Below are 20,581 nucleotides of genomic sequence, written 5' to 3'. Positions count from 1 at the left end.
CATTTCATTGTACAATGTCCAAAAATCACAAATATAACCACTACTGGTTTCATCAAAAAGGTCTTTTTGTGAAGCTGTCAGTTCTCATGGTGATGGATACAGGTTTTCCAAAACTCAAGTTTTGCTTGCAGACTCAAATTTTTTCAATTACAACAGACACTGTCAGGTTTTTTTTTTGTTTTGTTTTCCTTCCTTGAAGTGACAGGTTCACTTCAGTTTTGAGAAAATCTCTACCCATTACCCAAGTTTGAATAATCATAGTTTGTTGATGAATTATTCTTTCAAGTAACAGTGACATTTCATTAAAAAAAAAAAAAAAAAAAAAAAAACAGGTAGTTCATCCCTCACATCAGTTATACAAGTGCTTGTCCAGAAAATACCATTGTACTTTATTGTGTAGAAATATTTGATACATACTTCCCATTCCATCTCTTGGAGTAGTTTTGAACAATAGACTTGAGGTTCAAGATTTAATAAGATTAATAAGTGTTAACCACTTAACCAAAGCAATTCTTAAACAAAACCAAGATTGGTTTTTTAACTGAATGTGGGAGTGAAGAATATGACTACTAGCATATTTGGGTGTCATTGCTTGATTTATGCTAAGGCTCCAGTGGTTTTACTCCATTGCTTTTATTCCAATGGTGTAAATGTCAATACATTGAAAAGGTAAATGAGTTCTTAGTATTCTGAAAATAGTTTTCACCTTATAGATCTAATCTTGGATAGTCTGCAGACCACACTTTGAGAAACACTGAGTTATAGTAAAACAACTTACAGCGTATGATGAAGACTAATATAAGGTATAGTCAGTAGGGATGAGAAGGAAAAAATATAAACCAGAAACATTACAAATATTAGTTCTTGATAACTGGTGTAACACAAACAAATGAAGAAAAGTGCAGTATTTTCTGAGGACTGGAAAGTGGTATTGTCATTTTTGCCCAGAATAGGAACTCAAAGTAGTAGACTTAAGGGTAAAGATGATGAACTTAGGATTGTACACATTGAATTTGATGTACCAGCAATATGTTAAGACTTAACAGACAATAAAAGGACCTAGAAATCTGACAATCAAGAAAAATCCAAAGTCTGAGGTGTGGTAGGCTTGAAAGATTTCCTTATGAAAGCCAGATATTGACTGCTAATAGCAGGGCTATCAAAAGAGTCCAAATTTAAAACTCATTTTTCCTTATTGTGTTTTCCAGAACCTGCACAGATTTACTCACATTCCTTCAGGAAAGTGCTTAGATCGCTCCGAGGTCCTACATCAAGTGTTCATCTCTAATTGTGACTCTAGTAAAATGACTCAAAAGTGGGAAATGAATAATATCCACAGTGTTTAGAAAGAATAAAAGAAACCAATAATCTACCTACTGACAAGTAAATTTATACAGGACTGAAAACCGCCTGAAACCTGCTGCAACAATTATTATTAACTCTGTACAGCTCCAAACCTGGAACCTCCTGATCAGTTTGAAGGACATCGATAAACTGTGATTTTACAATAACATTATCATCTGCAGTTACTGTTTACAAAACTGCTTTTACCTTAAACTTTGTAGATGTTTACATCTTTTTTGTTTTGTTTTAAGATGATGTTGGTAATTTGTGCCTTTAACTCTGTTTTGTGGGAACAGAGTTAAAAGCATGTTGTCTTCTTTGGGATTACACTCAGGGGTCTGAAAGGCAGTTTGATTTTTTTTTTTTTTAAACACTTGAAAAAAGGTTGTAGTAACCAGACTTTCATATATAACTTGGTGATTATCAACCTCTTGTGTCTTTATTTAATTTTACATCTTTTTGAAGCACTGCCACAGGTTATTAGCCAAGGTGGCCTTCCTTCACAGTCATGCTGCTTTTTTGAAAGGTGAATTTCAACACATTTAGTGCCTCTTTCATTTCTCAGTATATTTTTCAAGACCTTTTGATGAGATTTATAGGATGGTAATGATGGAATGAATTGTCACCTGTATCAGGAATACTTAGACGTCTCAGAAATGAATTTGTGTGCTGCCATTTGCTATGAAGTTGAATGTTATGTGGCTTGAGTAAGAAATGATGATATGTAACATCTTAAGGCTTTAGTACATGGGGTTTGAAAATTGTGTGGCATTAACTTCCACCCAGACCTGCTGGCATTCTCAGTGCCATCTGTTCATGCCAACTCTTAGGGTAGCAAAGGGATCTTCCAACTAGAGAAAAATTGTACTCCTACATTTAGGATTTACTTTTCCCCGGTACCTGTTGATACAGAAAGCTATAAATAAATCTAAGTTTTGAAACTTGGGCAGGGCGGGGGATACCCAAAACAATAAAACACTGCTATAATAAACACGTCAAAGGTTCATTCTGGCTGAGGTAAGAATTTCTAAGCCCTTTTTAGATTAAGCCTTATAAAACTCCTGTGCATTACATCCTAAGTTGTGTAACCTATGAAACCAAGAGTGAATTGATATTTCATTTATCTTCATCCAAATGAAATTCCCTATATATATTTTAAATTACTAAGAATACCACTCATTAACAATTGTGAACTACTTTCTGTTGAATCGGGTATTAATTCTCTTGTATTTCTTAATTTCTTTTTTAGTAAGTGTATTTTTATTAGCATTTTTCCAGTGAAAAGATTTGCTTAGGTTTAAACATTTACTAGGACAGTACCTACTAAAGGAGAACCAAATACTGCAAATAGTCTATTCAATTTTGATGTCTAAATAAAGTCTTTTATTACCCAAAAGATTAAAATGCCTAGGTTGGGTGCTTAAAAAAATGTGATAAGGTGGAAAATGGCAAGTAAATTAAGCAGTTTTGATCTGTAATCATGGTATCATTACAGTGAAAGGAATCAAAAAACTACTGCCATGGGGAAATATTTTTAAAGCCTAAAAAAGAAAGAATCCTATATCTGTTTAAAACAAAAGCCTACATATTTGTTTCATCCAAACTTAGTTCTTAAATTTGGAGAGTAAAAGTTAAACATCCTAAACAGTTTTATTCAAAATTTTGAGTTTTCAGTTTGTATTTTGCTACTGATCTGTGCTCAGCCATTTTAATGTTCATCCATTTCTAGGGATATTTTAAAAGAAATACATTTATATGCTTATATAATTGCAAAATCAACTATAAAAAAGAAACCAAGAGAGAATTGAATTGGTACTTTAATTACTTTTGTGTTGGCAAATAGGCCCCATTTTCCATGTTGAATAGATTATAACCTTGTTATCTATGCATAGGTCTAAGAAAGGTGGCACATGAACTGTGCATGTAATTTTATGGGTAAATTAAATTTTTTTTGTGCAATTCGTTAAAAGAAAATACTTTATGAACATGATTCTATATATTGAAATCAGAAACCTTACCAAACATGAAAAACATCAGAAGCTGCTGCCATAATGACTATTTTCTACTGTAGGCTGCTTTGGAAATAATTCCCATATCCTTGCTTTGTAAGTTGATAATATCACTATGCATTTCTACACATTTTATAAATTTGATTTATGCAGATTTTGATACACTGTATGTTTCTGTAGAAATTGTACAAATATTCAGAATTTTATTAGGGTAAATTTGAGAAGCTTATGTATATCCTAATTCTGGGTTGCTTGTTTTTTAGGTGAGAAAAAAATAAAATATTGTATTTTAACCCATGGTGTTTTTCAGTATTTGTAATCATTTCTAAATCTACACATTTTAAAGAATTAGTTTAATTTACAAGATATACTGTTTATAGCTAAAATATTACAAACCATAGTTACTAGTTGACTTTGTGCTTGAGTGTTAGGTTAGAATTCTGCTGCATGTGCTTAGAATACTCAGTGCTTACCTGTCTATAGGAAGGAAGCAAATTTTTTTAAAAAAATTTTACATATTACGAGTTTTATAATCATCCAAATGTTGCAAATATAAAGGTTTCTTTTTATAATTCTAGTTACCTGTGAATGGCAATTTTTTAAGTCACCTATCCAATTATAAAGTATAATCCCAGTAACCTGTATCTTTCTTGGTAATGTATTCTACTATATAATTGCCTATTGAAAGTGAAAGTGTCTTTAAATCAAAATTCTTTACAACCAAACAGATCAAGTGAGTAGAGAAAAGCAAAGAGAAGGGAAGCATATGAGAATGAAATTAGAAATAATCCATAGGACCTTGTGGTGCAAAACATGCCATCCCAAGAGAAAACATGGCTGCTAACAGATTCAAGTAAGTAGCTTTGTTGACTTGGGACCTTCCAACTCATTTGCCTGTTTCATGTCTTTCAATTCTTAGCTGCTGTAGGGATAGGCTAGGAAATTTGAAAAGTGACAGCACTAGACTGGAATAAATGGGGATTCACTTACTTCATAAGATAGTCTCTTACGGCAATCTTGGAATATATTTCGTTTCCAGGGAAAATGTAATTGGAAAAGAATCCACCTGTAATTAAATGTAATTCAAAAACATGACAGCAACCTGACCTGAGCCAGATATTTAATAGTAGTTTAGGAATATGAAAATCAGTCCAGTGAAAGCACTTTTTAAAAATATAAAGCACTAAGAAAATATTATTCATTAGAATCAATCTGTGTGAAAATGGACAAAATTGGAATGGATTTTGGGGACCATTATCCCTGCAAGTGGAGAATAAAGAAAGGACTGTTTCTAAATTAGATTCAATAATTGCTCTACAGTTCTCATTTTTAAGATTTTGAAATGCTCATAGTTGAGGTTAGTAGATTTCAACTTCTGAGTGAATTACACCTGGTTCAGTACATCTGAACAGAAGTGTGACAGAGGGCTCCTTAATTTTTATAATGGAATGACATTATAGTCTGCTCATCTGAATGGTAGTATAATATAGTTTAATAGGGTGGACTCCAAAGTCTGACCGTTTGTATTCGAATCCCTGTTCCACTACAAAATACTTGGGTGGAGTTATTTAACCTCTGTACTAACAGTTTGCTTGTTTGTAAAATGAGGGAAATAATAGTGCCTATTTTAGAGGGTTGTTATTAGTATTAAATGAGTTAATATAAAGTTCACATAAAGTTCCTGGAATACAGTCAAGGTAATATGTTAACTATTATTATCTGGTTTCAAAGTCTTAAAATCTGTCTTTAATCAGAATAAGAAGATGGCTACACTGCAGACCTCTAGAAAAGCTATGTGTGTATGCCTGTGTTTCAAAATCATGTCATATATCATTACCTCTACTTTATAAGTGAAAATTAACCTCAAAAGTTAAAGAAACTGGAGGTAAGATGGTTTCCAAAAGAAATTACTGTCTCAGCCTCATGTCATTCACATGATAAGCAGAAAGTAGTTTTCAGTGGTCCAATTCAACTCTTAGAACCAAGTGCCATCTTGAAAGTTGTCTTAAGATACTGTGCCCTTTAAATTATCTTTAAATGAAATTTCACTTGGGATTTTAATATGGGTAAATAAGATGGGCTCAGCAGTGCTCACAAGTAATCCCAACAACTCTGAAGTAAGTCTGAGGCAGGAAGTTCAAAGCCAGCCTCAGCAACTTAGTGGGACTCCGCTGCCTCAAAATAATAATCTTTTTTAAAGGTCCGAGAATGTAGCTCAGTGGCAAAGCACCCCTGGGTTTAATCCTCAGTACAAAAAAAAAAAAAAAAAATCTTTTTTAAGTATGGGTAATCATACTCCAAATGAATTTAGATTAATTTAAGATTAAATCAAAACTTTTTTTTTTTTTTTTTGTACTGGGCATGGAATCTATTGAGCTACATCCCCAGTCCTTTTTACTTCTTTGAGGCAGGGTCTAAGTTGCTGAGGCTGGCCTTAAACTCATGATTCGCTTGCTTTAACCTCTTGAGTCTTTAGGATTACAGGTGTGTGCCACCATGGTGGGCTCAAAACTAAATAGTAAAAAATAGCTATGACATAGTAATTGGTATTGACATTACCCTGGCTATTCTAAACAACTCTAAAACTGGACAAAATATATAGGGGCAACTGTTTTTAGGAATTGGTTTACAGACAAACTATTTTTAAAAAGGGAAATAGAGTGAAACCCAGGTTCACTATGTCTAAGAGAACTTTCTCCAACGTGGTATAACAAATGGATAATGGAGCTCAAGAATGATGATACTGCTGAGCTGAGCAGGAAAAGTGGGGGTTTGGGGTTGTTAAAGCTGATGGAATTTCTCAGGGAAGTTAGTGAAGGTGAGTCCTTTTGTGTATTAGCTGACCTGTACAGGAATTTTATAGTGCTGCCATTTGTAATAGCAAAATAATAATAATAATAACCTGAATACCCATTGAAAGGAGAATGGATGAATTATGGTAAAACAGAAACATTATGATGATAAACATGAATGGACTAGATATAAACAGTCTTAGTAATACTATGTTAAGTGAAAAAGGCAATTCCTCAAGTACTCCATTCAGCACTCTATAAATACTAAGTGACTAAAATTAAATATACAGTAAGCTGTATGTTTATACAAGAGGTTAAATAATTGTAAGTTCACAAATTTCATGTTGGGGTTAAGGACATAAATCCTGTACTTGATATCCCCAGAACCCTGCGGTAGGAGTTTCTATTTGATGCTGAGAAAAACTCTTAAAGAACGTCTTCCATGGTTATTTTTCCTACCCACATTGACGGACAAGAATCTCAGAAGTGAATCTAATTACTCTATCATACATCTATACATAGTGTGTGTGCGCGCGTGTGTATACATACACACACAAGTACAAAAAATGTATATATATATATATATATATATATATATTTATACACATAGGTATATTCATATATAGATGTCTGTAGATAGATGGATAGAACCATCAATTGATTGATCTACTTGTTTGAGCTAAATAGTGGCTGTCCGCTTTGCCCTGGGCATTATATGCTTACAAATATGCATAGAACACTTTGTGACACTAGGGTATAGCAGTATAGAAATTTTTAATAAATTTCTATAAAATAAAAATTTTATTTGCCCAAGAGTTTTCTTGTATGCTCTTTAGTTCATCACATACAAGCTTTTTCCTGGTCTAGGTTTTTATATTTCCTATGAGTAAATATCCTGTCTCTAAAAATGCCATCATCTCATGAGGGACTCTCATGAAGAACTAATCCAAAAATGGCTTGCTTGTGTGTGTGTGCACAAGCGTCCACACCAAACTTTGCACCCAGGGCTTTGGGTGCTAAGCAAGTGCTCTACCACTGAGCTACACCCCCACTCCCTAAAAATGGCTTATTTCTGAAAGGTTATTTTCTTTTTAAAAGGAGCTTCTGCAGTGGCATAATAGCTCCTTTAATTTTCTTGCTATTTCCCAAGAAATAAAATCATTTCTAGTGATATATGTAGTAATAGGAAGTCAGATTTAAGATACTGTTGTGTTTATACTATTGTAAGATAAGCTATTTACTATATCGAAAATGATGCTGTTAAAAGGCAAAATATTTTTAAAGCATACTATTAACTCACCAAGTTTGCAGTGCTTTGATGTATAAAGGACCATAGGGTCTTCTAGCCTAGTGACCTATTACAAGTTAAAAGACCAAAACTAGTGGCTGACATTGGGGAAGAAATAAATCTGAGCCTTTATCTCAGTCCTTGCACTCATTTCAGGAGGACCAAATATTTAAATTTTACAAAAGAAAAACCAAAGTTTTTGTTGTTGTAATCTGAATAGGAAAGAACTCTGAAAACCATGAAAGAACTGAAACATCTGACTACAGAGAAATAAGAAATCTTCATGAAAAAAAGTACCAAAAGTCAAAGAAATATTTACATGTCATAAAAGATCCTTTTCCTTCATATTAAATAAACTATGAATAACAAGACCAATCAGACAAAAAAAGATCACATATCAAGAGAAAACACAATTGGCTCTTAAATGTAATAAAAAATAACAGGAGAAAACATTTTTATATATCACAGTAAGGGACTAAAAAGTTTGAGAATTATGTTGATGAGGAAACCAGTCACTGCAAAACATATAAAACGTGGAGTATATTTAGCACACCTTCTATGGAGAGCAATTTTAGCAGGCTTCAGCAAGAAGCCTGAGAGAAAACTTTAACAAAGCACAAAGACAGTTTCTACCAGATCCTATGTATGGGGTTTGGTTTTTATAATTAGAAAATTTTTAAAATATGCATGCCTTTTACCTAGCTACTCCTTATAGGATTCTTTCATGTGTGAAATCACAAGGATAGTCACAGCAACATTGTTCTTAAAGAAAAAAAAACAAAAAAATAATATCTTTAGGGAACTGATTTATTCGGTTGCATACTGCAGTTAGCTATTTAATATGCCAACTGTCATACTAAAGTTTCCATCAATGTTAAGAACTACGTATTTAGATATATGCATCTAGATGTATACATACACCGTTATTTATGGTTACACCTTTATTGGATAAAGTATTGCATCACTGGAGTTTTCCGAGTTAATAGTCTGGAACAATATAGCTGGGACTTAATAAGATGAACTATCCTCTCATATCTACCCTTTTACATTTTGTTCCACTTAAATATGACCTATTTATAAAGCTTACATAAACATACCTCCAATTAGCGGCTAGTCTAGAAGAGAATTTTAAAAATTACTCTCATTTCAATGCTTTCATATATCTTTTAGTCACCTAGTTGCAATTATTGAGAACTTGTTTAGTCTCTCAGATCTGAAATTTTTATTTCAAACATGAGCTAGGCAGGGCCCATTTCAAATCCTGATTCGCTACTGATTCAAATGGGTGTTCTTAAACTACAAACAACAGAATGTCAGTATCCCAAAGTTAGGGGAAAAGAAACAGCTTTGTGGGTCTAATCTATAGATATGGAAATTAACACAAAATTTCTCTATTTAGATTTTAACAACTTCCCATCTTTCCTGTGCATTAGGTGCTGTTTTCAAGTACTTTACAAAATTTTCATCATTAACACACTGTGAAGTAGGTATTTATCCCATATTACAAAAGGGAAAAAATAGGCTCAAAAGTTCCTATTTCTATAAAGCCCTACACCAGGATATGCATCTGAAATACATTACCCCAAATACTTTAATTGTACTAAGTCACCGAACATCTGAAAACAAATTTTTATTTTATGATCAGTGAAAATCCTGCCAGGTAAGGTAGTGCACACCTATAATCCCAGCCACTCACAAAACTGAGACAGGGTTGCAAGTTTAAGACCAATCTCAGTTACTTAGCAAGACCCTAAAGTCGTAATGAGACCCTGCCTCTAAACAAAACAAAAATGGGCTGGGGACATGACTCAGTGGTTAAGCGACCCTGGGTTCAATCCTATCAAAAAGAAAAAAAAAACAAAAACCCAAACTTAGGTAATCAAGATAGTCAAACTGTCAACAAAGACTTCTGTAGGTAGGCATTTAGTCCATAGATGATCAACTTTCACTAATACCTCTAATATCAACTTACAAGTTAACTGTTGCCTCCTCAAGTAAGCATTCCTAAAATAAATGCCATCCCCTATAAATACAAATCCTAGTGAAATTTAGATTAGTCAGGGAATATCACAATCAAATACTTCTTAGGCTAGTTACCTAGAATTCTAGACTTAAGACCCAAGATTTCAGATATAATTCAAAATCTACTCGGGTATTCTACCTTTAACTTAATAAAAAGCTAAAATTTTTGTAATTTTTTTTTAAAAATCAAATGTGTACATTTTACAATTCACCACCCTAGCTACATAAAATTTCTGAAGGCCAGAGCGGGTAAGGGACAAGTTACTTAATAAATGAATATAAGCATCAAGCACAAAGTGTAATATTTCTTTGAAAGTTCATAAACTTCTTAAAGTGTATTAAATTCCAGATCTGAATTTCAAAGTTTAAAACATTTTACTAATTCTACTGTTACCTAAGAACTATTGGGCATAAATTTTTTTCAAAAGGGAAAACTAATTTAGCGTATTAAGACAAGGACAATAGGAATAATATACATAATTTTATTACAAATTTTTTTAAAAAAAAAACAAAAACAAAATGCAACATCCTAAAAAACCCAAAATTTACTAATTCCTATCAGTTTGCTGTGCTACCATACACAAGAAATTAAAGAAACCATTAAATATTTAGGAACATTCAACATCAGAAGCTTTAAAATCTAACTGTATGTAGTAGCCCTTCAAAAAGCTACAATCTGCATTTTTAAAAAAGTATTTTCTCTACAAAGAATCTTAGCAACTATACAAAAATCTGTACAGTTTTTATACTGAAGCTAATGTTGAGCTGCACTTGAATTCACATTCTTAGCAAAACAGTTGCCTGAGCACACACACACACTCCACACACATCATTACAGGACAGCCACTTATTCTTCATCCTCCTCCTCTTCCTCATCATCTTCATCATCCTCCTCTTCTTCCTCTTCCTCTTCATCTTCTGGTTCACTCTTCTTCTTTGAGCCTGTTGGCCTACCAGGGCCCTTCTTTCCTGCTTCACTTTTGCCCTTAGCACGGTATGCAGCAATATCCTGAAATATTGTCAAAATAATATAATCAACATCCGGTGTCATTACTCAACTCTGAAAAACCACTTCATTGTAAAAAATCTAAAACTATTGACCAATAACCTTGATAGCTGTCTACATAGGTATTCAGAGTCTACCTTACTTTGGGGAATATTTGTTTGCTTTAGACTTTCAGAAACCAAATGGTGTAAAAGATGGGAGTTGGTCAGTGAGTGCTTTCGCTACCAATATTCATTTACATCACACATTTCCCTGCCAACTTCACATTCTGAATACATCTACACAAAATATTTGGCCCTCCAACTTCTTAAAACAGACTTATCAAACTACATATGAGAACATATGTAGGAAATTTCACAGTGCTACAAACATTGCTTTCAGTCAAAGGAAAGAAGGCTTCAATAAGCTTGTTGCTTAACTGGACAAATTCCCTTAAGGCTCTTCTTAATGTAACTGATGACCATTAACATAAGATTGCCTGAATTTCCCAACTTTCTACAGTTCATATCTAACATACTTTTAAAAAAACAATGTCTACCTCATTTTAACCTCTTTTTAAGACTAACACAATATACCTTCTCATATTTCTCCTTTAGCTTAGCTGCTTTCTGTTCATATGGCTGTTTATCTTTGGCTGACTGCTCAGACCACATTTCACCCAGTTTTTTTGCAGTATCCCCAATGGACAGGCCTGGGTGTTCACTTTTGATCTTTGGGCGATGTTCAGAGCAAAACAGGAAGAAGGCAGATCTGAAAGAAAGCAACAGGGTTAATAAAGCAAAAGTAAAAATCTAAGGGATATTTGGTTAATTTTAAAATAAACTTACGGTGGTCTCTTAGGAGCGTTGGGATCTTTTTTCTTTCCTTTCTTATCACCTTTGGGAGGAACGTAATTTTTCATCTCCCTGTCATAGCGAGCTTTGTCACTTTTTGCCATATCTTCAAACTTCGACTTCTCCTTTGCAGACATGGTCTATGAGCATAGAATGAGAAGTAAAAACACAGCAATTTTGTAAGGTATAGACATCCAAAAAAGATTAAGAGCATCTTTAAGGATCACATTTCCTTAGTTAACAACTCTGTGCTTTCGTCGCTCCAGTGAAATACTGAGGTGAAGTGGGCTGCCTAAAACGCCAGAGTCATCAAGGTTGTTAGCTGCCTGCTCAAAACACCTGAAAACCCTCAGCTCTGAAGCCCTCTCACCTTCCATCTCTCCGAGCACTTCTTGGAAAATTCGGCGAAGTTGACGGAAGAGTCCGGGTGTTTCTTCTTGTGCTCTTCCCGGCAGGTCTGCACGAAGAAGGCGTACGAGGACATTTTGCCCCTCGGCTTGTTGGGGTCTCCTTTACCCATGGTGGCAGCCGCCGTCTACCTGGCGGGGAGAAAGCCGGCGGGTGGGCGCGGAGCCCGCAGCAGCGCTGGCGGGGTGCAGCTTCCCGCCCAAACCCGGCCCGCGCCCCCCTCCTCGCGGGCAGGCGACCGCCGCGCCCGGCTCCCCAGCCGCCTCCGCCCGCCGCAACAGCCACGGCCGACGACTCCTTGCGCCGGGTCAGCAAGTTTCTCCGCGAGGCCGGATTCCGCCGCCCGCCCCTCACCGAGACCCGGGACGCCGCGAGCGCCCTCGAAACCCTTTCCTGACAGAAATGTCCCCCGACTTCTACGTCGCGAGCCTAGCGCAGACTAGTCGCCTCACGACCGACATTCAAAAACTACTGGAACTGGGCCCGGGGGAGCTTCCCGCCCTCCCGCCGGCCCCGACACCCGACCCCGCCCGCCCTTGGCAGCCCCGGCCCTCACCAGCCAGTACCCCAAATTCAGCTCGCCAGGTCGGACCCCAGGAGTCACGGCGCCGAGACACCAGAGAAGGCTCTGAAGGAAGGGGGAAGGGCAGGCCCACGAACCAGAAGAGGTTAAGGGGGATTCTTGCCTGATGGGAGCTTTTCCTCAGAGTCCCGCAGAGGGGCCGGATCAGACAGAGAAGCTTCCTCCCCTGGGCTCCGGCGTGAACTGGTTTATCGCTAACGCAATCCTCAGCCTCTTGTTTTGCAGAGTTCTCCGCGCCACGGCAACTTGACCAGCGCCGCCAGAGACCACACCCCCATCTCTCTGATTGGCTCGTACGATTATTCAAACCCGGGGAGTCTCCGCCTCCTCCCCAAGACGGCTTCCTATTGGTCAGTGTCTCTCTAGGTCCGTCCCCCTTTCCCCAGCCTAGCAGGTTCGGTGGGTCGCCCAGGTCGTTAACTCCCAGACCCGTTAGAACCGGTCAGAAGAGGAATGTACTGCTCGATCCTGATTGGCGGCAGGAAAAGGGTTTGAAAAATGGCGGGCCTGACAGTGATTGGCCAGGACTGCAAATGGAGGAGTGGTTGGCCCTAGAGGAAAAGCCCCGCCAGATTTAAAAGTAATAAGTCAGGAGCCTGGGGGTGGTTCTCCAGGGCCTGGCGGCTGCACCTGGGCTTACTGACGCTAAGGTAAAGGCGGAAGCCTGTCTTATCCCTTTTCCAACCAGTTTTGGTCCTTTCTCTCCTACGTCCCAGCCCGACCCTGCAGCGTTGTCTCTTGGGAGCTGTAGTCCCTTGCAGCCCTGCAGTCTCCCTAGCACTGTTCAAAAAACAGTAAGTGGGGGAGACTGAGGAGTTTGATCTGCGGACCGATTTCTCAGCCCCTTGGATGTGTCGTTGAGGCTGAGTAGACCCGCAAAAGACAAGGCAAGAAGCCTCAGAGTGTGAGGCGCGCGAGAGGACAGTTGCTCCCGCCTCCTGTGCGTAGGGTGATAAAAAGCCTAGTGAGGCGCTTCCCGCCGAGGGAGTTTCCCTCGGGAAGTCCCGCCCTTCATTGGCTCTTTGTCTCAGGTGTCAAACATTAGGAGGTGAACGGGCGCGCCCTCCCGCGCCCCGCTCGCCCCGCCTCCCCGGCCTGTCCCTGAGTAGGCTGCAGGGCCCATTAGGGACCAGCGGCCCACGCCCCAGTCCTCAGCGCGCGCGTGGAGGTCGGGGCCCAGGCGGCCGCCTCACTTTGCTCATTGACTCCGGCTTCTAAGGTGACAGTTTTTTAAAAATTGAAAATCTAATAAAACAATGGATGCTTCACCCTGCCTCACCCCCAGTTGCATATATTCGTCAAATTATGTGCAGCAACATTTTAGACTCCTGCAAGCTGCCTTAACTTGCTGCTTACCAGCCTCACAAGCTGCCTTCCCTAAGGTAGGACTTTGACACTTTAGTAAACTATTTCTGTGTTGTGTCTAGTTTTGAAGATTCCCCCGCCCCCAGCCTTTTGGCCTATTATCTATTGCACTGACAGTTTCAACGGGTTTTTAGTTTTGTCTTGTTTTTACAGTAAGTTTGCTTGCATTTGAAACTGCATGCTCCTCTTTGGTTTGAGTATGGTAATCATACTCGGTGATACCTCAGATCCAGCAATTCTTTACCCAGATTTACTAATAAAAACTATAGAGTTTTTTTAAAAGTGTATTTCCCTTATGACGGTATAGTGGTTGCTCAATATTGTGAATGTAGTTCATGCCAGTGAATTGTACACTGACAAATGGCTAAAATGGTGACTTTTATGTATGTTTTACCACAATTTTAAAAAAAAAGTGGCAGTTTTTCAAAAAGATAAAAGTGAATTTTCTTGTTTTAAGGATCTTAAAAATTTTATTAGTCATAATCCTTAATTTATAACATTTTTGTGCCTGCCGAAGCTTCTATACCTACAAAATGACAATTGCAACTATAAGTTGTGCTTATATAAGAATTGGGCATTTAATCAAGAACTGTTTACTGAATATGTTAAGCATTGAGTTTAGCAGTAAAAATATAAAGATGAAATGTCATGGCCTTTGCCCTTGGAATATTTACAGTGTAGAGGAAGACAAAAATAGGAAAGGGCAGTAAAACATAATAATTGTTGAAATTGTTCAATTATGAGAGCATAAAATAATTACCTAACACCATGGGGAAGTAGGGAAGCCTTCCATGAAAGTAGCATTTGATTACAGTTGGAGTGGGAATATTAAATGGGGAGGGGGGGGAATAAACAGAAAGGCCTTTGAAAGAGCCTGACTTATTTGGAGATGAACTAGAAGAATGGTGTTGGACTGGCAGTTTACAAAGAAATTTAGTCTTTCCTATAGTCAAAGGAATTACTGAAAATTGTGAGAAAGTGTAAAATAATTAGATTTCCACCTTAGATGGTAGCATTTACAGCATGGTAAAAATGAAGTCACATTAACTTTAAAGTCATAATCCACTGAGTTCAGTGGCACAGATCCATAATCCAGTTACTCAGGAAGCTGAGGCAGGAGAGTTGAAAGTTGGAGGCCACCCTGGGCAATTTAGTGAGGCCTGTCTCAAAATTGTTGAAAAGGGGCTAGCCATAGCTCTGAAGCAGAGAGTTCCTGGGTTCAATCCCCAGTACCAATAGTTACTAAAGTTTACTTCACTTGGAGAATTTTGTGTTGCTTCTAATAATAAATTGGTTTCAAAACTTTTTATGTTATATATAAAGCACTATAAAGCAAATAGTGAATTTATTCAACATCCCAAATCAACCCACTTGAATCAAATGTATGAAATATGATATGTCAAGAGCTTTGTAATGTTTTGAACAACTAATAAAAAAAATAAAAATAAAATAGAATAACTAAAAAAAAACCCAAATCAGAGCTACTAACTGAAGTCTACATTTCATTCTATTTTATAAGAATCATGATTCTAAGACCCTCTTCCTTTCAATTATACTAGCAATTGGTTGGGTGTGAGGTGCTTATTTTTCAGAAAGGTTTTTTAATCCCTAATCTTGATGCCTAGAAGAGACAAAGGACCATCGGGCAAGCCAAGATTGATGATAGGCTCACTTAAGTGTTATGGGTTAAATTATGCCCCCCTCAAACTTCATATGTTGAGTTTTTAGCACCCAGTACCTCAGAAGATAATCTTAATTGGGAATAGGGTCATTGTGGGATGCTATTAGTTAAGACAAAGTCATACTGGAGTAGGATGAGCCCCTAATCCAGTATGATTGATGTCCTTATCAAAAAGAAAAATTTGGACACCTATACAGCTATAGAGGTAAGACAGTGTGAAAACACAAAAATATAGCACGTACAAGTAGAGAAACCTGTAACAGATTCTCCTTCCCTTACTACTCTCAGATCTGCTGATACCAATTTCCATTCTTCATCATAGCAGAGAAAAGAAAAACATTTCTATATTTAATCTACTTTTACCATTGCTGTTAAGATTTCACTTTCATGCTATACTTCCTGGCCTAGAAGTAGTAATATTGAGAAGCACATTAAAGTGTAAATAGGTTTAACTAAGATCTTGATGGTTGTTGATTACAGAACACTACCATTTTTGGTGAAAAAAAATAAAGTATCTGGTAGCATCAAAAAAAAAAAAAAAAAAAAAAAAAAAACTTAGTCCTAAATATAATTCTGAAAAGATGAATTAATACACAAAAAAATCAAGGCCTGGGCTGGAGATATGGCTCAGCGGTAGAGTGCTTGCCTACCATGCATGAGGCCGGAGTTCAATCCCCCCAGTACCACCAAAACGAGAAAAAAAGAAAGAAAAGAAAAAAAAAAATCAAGGCCTGATTCACCGTAGTATGACTTATTTGACATAACTATTACAACTTTATCAGAAAACTGAAATGTCCTAAAAGGAGAATACTAAAGGTCTTTTTCACTGTTCCAGTCTTATGATATTTCTAAATAGGGAAATAAAGTGGTATTCTCAATTAACTTGAAAACCATTTTTTTCCAAGAACACATTAATTTTATGTATTTTAAAACAAATACCCTATATTTATTAAGGCAGTACACCTTTCTAAAAGATGATGAAAAGCAAAATGTTTATATTCTTCATAAAAATGATAAATAAAGGGGCTGGAGCTGTGGCTCAGTGGTAGAGCACTTGCCTAGCATTGTGAGGCACAATGGTTTCAATCCTCAACACCATGTATAATACATAAATAAATAAATTAAATAAAGGTCACTAAAAAAATATTTTTAAAAAGATAAAAAAACAGGAACTTGTGATTTAGAACAGTTCACTCACTTGGCATTTCTAGGCCTACGATTGACAAACTAAATTGAGCTTCAGGGGATAATCTCTAAAGTATCAACTGACAAACTGTATGATTCTGTAATTTTGACAGTATGTGATCATAATGTGAGCAAATAAACATATTTTAACTTATGCAATTGTTATGTAGTTCAGTGATTATAATTAAACTTAAAAATATAAATAACGTGTCTATAAGAATACTGATTAGTTTTAATTCCAGTTATTCTAAAACAGTGGTTGATGGAGTAAGAGTTGATAGATGCTAAACATAATAAATTATGTAGACCAAACTGGATCACACAATATTTCCATCATCTTATCCTTTCATTAAAATTATCTGGACAACTTTTCCCCTCAGATGGTATCATTACATCACTTTATTTGCCAAACTGTCTTAATTCAGCATCTCATGAATCATAAAACATATGCTGTTAGCAATAAACTAATTATGAGGAACAACACTATTTCCAAAGTTTGTCCCTATCCTATTCCTACCTGTAAACAACTATTCTATTGAAAAACTTGAATTTATCTACAACAATGTCAGTCTTGCAGAATTGTATTAAAATGATATGCTAGATTGGAATGCCTATCATTTATTTGATCAGTCTTCCTAAAAATTTTATACTTTTAATAATCTGTGATCATAGTCAGATTGGAAAATACTAATGGATAATATGTACATTTTTTTTTTCCAGTAGTAGGGATTAAACCCTGGGGGCTTTGCCACTGAGCTATCTCCCTATCCCTTTTATTTTTTTTATTTTGAGACAGGGTCTCACTAAATTGCAGAGACTGGCCTCAAATTTGCAATCCTCGTGAGTCACTGAGATTAAGGCATGCTCCACAGTGCCTGGCAGGATATACATTTTTTATAGACCCTTCCCCTGAAAAGCGATAAATAAATTCTCAATGGTGATTATCATTGATTAATTAACTCATAAAGGGAGCCAAAATGAAGTCTACTTTATACAAGGTTAGTAGCATATAAAATAGTTATTTTGAGTTGCATAGTTGGTGAATAAACAGAAAAAAATACTCTGCACAGTTCCTCAAAGAGTAATCTTAGATTGGAGCTGAGTATTTTCAAGTCGTTTTAAAGGCAGTGAGGAAAGATAAGCCTATTATCAAGTAGGCACATCCACATGTGGGTAGATCACTGATTATGAGGCCTAACTGTATACTCACTTCAGAAATGAAATTTAGTGATATAGTTGAATAATGTATTTTTGAAGAACTGAAAATACAAGTTTTAAAAAATGAAAAATGTGTGCAGGCACAGTTGCACATGCCTGTAATCCCAGCAGCTTGGAAGCCAAAAGCAGGAGAATCGAGAATTCAAAGCCAGCCTCAGCAGATCAGTGAGGCCCTAAGCAACTTAGTGAGACTGTCTCAAAATAAATAAAAACGGCTTGGAATATGACTCAGTGTTTAAGCATCCTTTGGTTCAATACCTTGTACCAAAAAAATAGAAAGAAAACAAAGTTATTTTTAACTATTAAACTGTTTTTGTGAATCTAGATAAAATCTCCATGAGAAAAGTGATTTATTCCTGATGAAAATAATTTTCCAGTCTTTCCTGGGTAAGGAGTCAGAGACCAATCAAAAAGTCATGCAGGGCTGGGGTTGTGGCTCAGTGGTAGAGAACTTGCCTAGCACATGTGAGACACTGGGTTCGATACCCAGCACTACATTAAAAAAAAATGTATTAAAAGAAAAAAAATATCATGCAGCAATAAATATCTAAGGAACAGGAATGAACCACAGGTGATCTAGGTCTTATTAAAACTTTGCAACACAGAATGGACAATGCTGAATCCCTCACTGGATTGTGATAAGTAGCTCCTTATCCTTCCATCTATTAGAGAGGTTGTTCCTACCTAAATAACAAAAGTCAAACCTGCTCTAGTAAAATATATCTTTTAAGCACATCATAATACAAAGTGTTAAAACCTAAAGACATGCTGGGTCCAGTGGTGTACACCTGTAATCCTAGGATGACTCAGGAAGCTGAGGCAGGAGGATCACAAGTCCAAGGCCGGCCCCAGCAACTTAGAGAGGTACTGAGAAATTTAGTGAGACCCTATCTCAAAATAAGAAGGGCTGGAATGTAGCTCAGTGGTAGAGAGTCCCTGGGTTCAATCCTTGGGAAGGGAAGGAAAGCAAGGGAGAGCTTTGCAGGGGATAAAGGAAGGAAGGGACTGGGTACAGATATAGTTCAATGGTTCAATACCCAGTACCACCCGCCAAAGGAAAAGAAGAAGAAGGAACCAGAGGAGAGAGATTCAAGAAAGCAAAAATAAATCTGACAGCCAACTCTTAAATAAGAAGCCTATGGAATGGCTTTAGAAACAAAAATGAGAAAGTACCTTGAGTTTTATATCCAGGGGAAAAGTTTTCAAGAATTAAGAGGAAAAAAAAAAAGATGTTTCGAGACAAAAAAGTTGTCCTGCTTAAGGAAAATAATCTTAAATCATCAGGAGGAGAAAAGGATCACAAACAAGGGTAATTATGTGGATTTAGAAAGAGTATTACCTGTTTAAAACAGCAATAATAACTGTATAATGTGGAAGTAGAATATATGACAACAATAGCAAAAAAGATGAGAAGGATAAGTGGAGTTGTTGTAAAGGTCTTTTATAGTTCATAAAGTGGTAAAAATAGCAATTTGTATTAAACTGTATTGAGCCAAGCATGCTATATCCTGTTTAAGGTGCTAATATACATACATATAAATAAATACATATGTGTAAAAATTTATCCTCTTGCACATAAGATGCCATGTCTTAATCTATACTAAAAGTCAATGGCTAATGATTACTAAGCATGTGAAATATGTTTAATATTGTTAGTCATTAGGGAAATGCAAACTAAAATCACAGTAGACACCCCCACTTTTCACTAGGATGACTATAATCAAAAGATGGTAGAAGTGTGGTAAAGATGTGGAAAAATTGAGACCTTCATATATCACTGATGGGAATGGAAATGCTATAGTCATATGGAAAACAGTTTGGCAGTTTCTCAAAATTTAAACACTCCTAGGCATCTACCCAAGAGAAATGAAAACCAATGTCTACAAAAACACTTTAATGCAAATGTTCATAGCAGTCTTATTTGTAAAAGCCCTAAACTGGAAACAATCCAAATGCCCACTACTGGACAGTGAATAAACAAAAATATGGTATATCCATGCATTGAAATACTATTCATCAATAAAAACAAACAACAATACAAGCTATAATATGAATAAACCTTAAAAACATTATACTAAGTGAAAGAAGTGAGACAAACATAACATTTCTGTAACAGCAAAAGTATAAAAGCAGAAAGCAGAAGATTGCCCCCGGGGCTGGAAATGGTAGCAGGAACTGGCTGAAGAAAGGCACAATGGAATGTCTTCAGGTGATAGAAATGTTCTAAAACTAGATTATGGTGATGGTTGCATAAGTTTACTAAAAATCATTGAACCATATACTTCAAATGGGTAAAATTTATTATATATATAAATTACACCCCAACAAAGCTATTTTTTTTTAAAAAGCCAATGACTTGTTAGAACATGACATTTGAAATAGTCAAGGACTGAATATTCTAAAAGACAATGTGAATCTCCCAGAGTTTCATGACATTTAGTGGACAAAAATCTAGCTATAGATGGCAGACCTTGCTTTCATACAATAGGAAAGTAATTCTTTTGTAAATAATTTTGAAAATAATTTTTTTATCTACTTTTTTGTAGGTATTTTCAGTTAAGGTAAATTTGTTTTATATTTGTTGCTAGTGGTGCTATTAATAATTACCCAGAGATAGATTGCCTTTAAATGTAAAGCGTATATTCAATTACACCAATCATCAAATAGAAACAATGCAAAAAGTGTTGGGTTTGCTGGAGCACCCCAACTAGCATTCAGTGCACACTAATTAAATACTATAAGCAAACCACACAATCCTAGGGCAACCATGAGCCCCAAAATACCTCCCATGCCACATGACTTCTCTTAGTAAAAGAGCAGATGTTGTCCTTGTCGGTGGTTCTTTCC

At 36.4% G+C, this 20,581-nt stretch overlaps 2 protein-coding genes across 8 annotated transcripts in view; one reads left to right on the top strand and one right to left on the bottom strand.

The window, feature by feature from the left end:
* The window catches only part of Galnt7 (polypeptide N-acetylgalactosaminyltransferase 7), a 148,380-nt gene extending 144,730 nt beyond the window's left edge, over nucleotides 1-3,650 (top strand). For all 4 annotated transcript variants that reach the window (XM_027927024.3, XM_027927025.3, XM_071610523.1 and 1 more), the window contains exon 12: nucleotides 1,209-3,650. In XM_027927024.3, the coding sequence (XP_027782825.1) occupies nucleotides 1,209-1,346 (138 nt within the window). In that variant the 3' untranslated portion in view covers nucleotides 1,347-3,650. The remainder of the gene's footprint in view (nucleotides 1-1,208) is intronic.
* Nucleotides 3,651-9,923: 6,273 nt separating this feature from the next.
* On the bottom strand, nucleotides 9,924-12,510 carry Hmgb2 (high mobility group box 2). Of its 4 annotated transcripts, none has more exons than XM_027927073.2 (5): nucleotides 12,259-12,510; nucleotides 11,665-11,833; nucleotides 11,289-11,434; nucleotides 11,037-11,211; nucleotides 9,924-10,464 (listed from the first exon to the last, which is right to left on the bottom strand). In XM_027927073.2, exons 2-5 carry the CDS (start codon nucleotides 11,812-11,814, stop codon nucleotides 10,303-10,305), a joined length of 633 nt encoding a protein of 210 aa, XP_027782874.1. In that variant the 5' UTR covers nucleotides 11,815-11,833; nucleotides 12,259-12,510; the 3' UTR covers nucleotides 9,924-10,302. The 4 variants fall into 4 exon arrangements, with proteins under 4 accessions (XP_027782874.1, XP_027782873.1, XP_027782872.1 ...); XM_027927072.2 differs by having other exon boundaries at nucleotides 12,269-12,510; XM_027927071.3 differs by having other exon boundaries at nucleotides 12,389-12,510.
* Nucleotides 12,511-20,581: the final 8,071 nt, after the last annotated feature.

Source organism: Marmota flaviventris, chromosome 3, assembly GCF_047511675.1.
Source record: "Marmota flaviventris isolate mMarFla1 chromosome 3, mMarFla1.hap1, whole genome shotgun sequence".
Lineage (NCBI taxonomy): Eukaryota > Metazoa > Chordata > Mammalia > Rodentia > Sciuridae > Marmota > Marmota flaviventris.
This window is presented reverse-complemented; position numbering and strand designations above follow the sequence as displayed.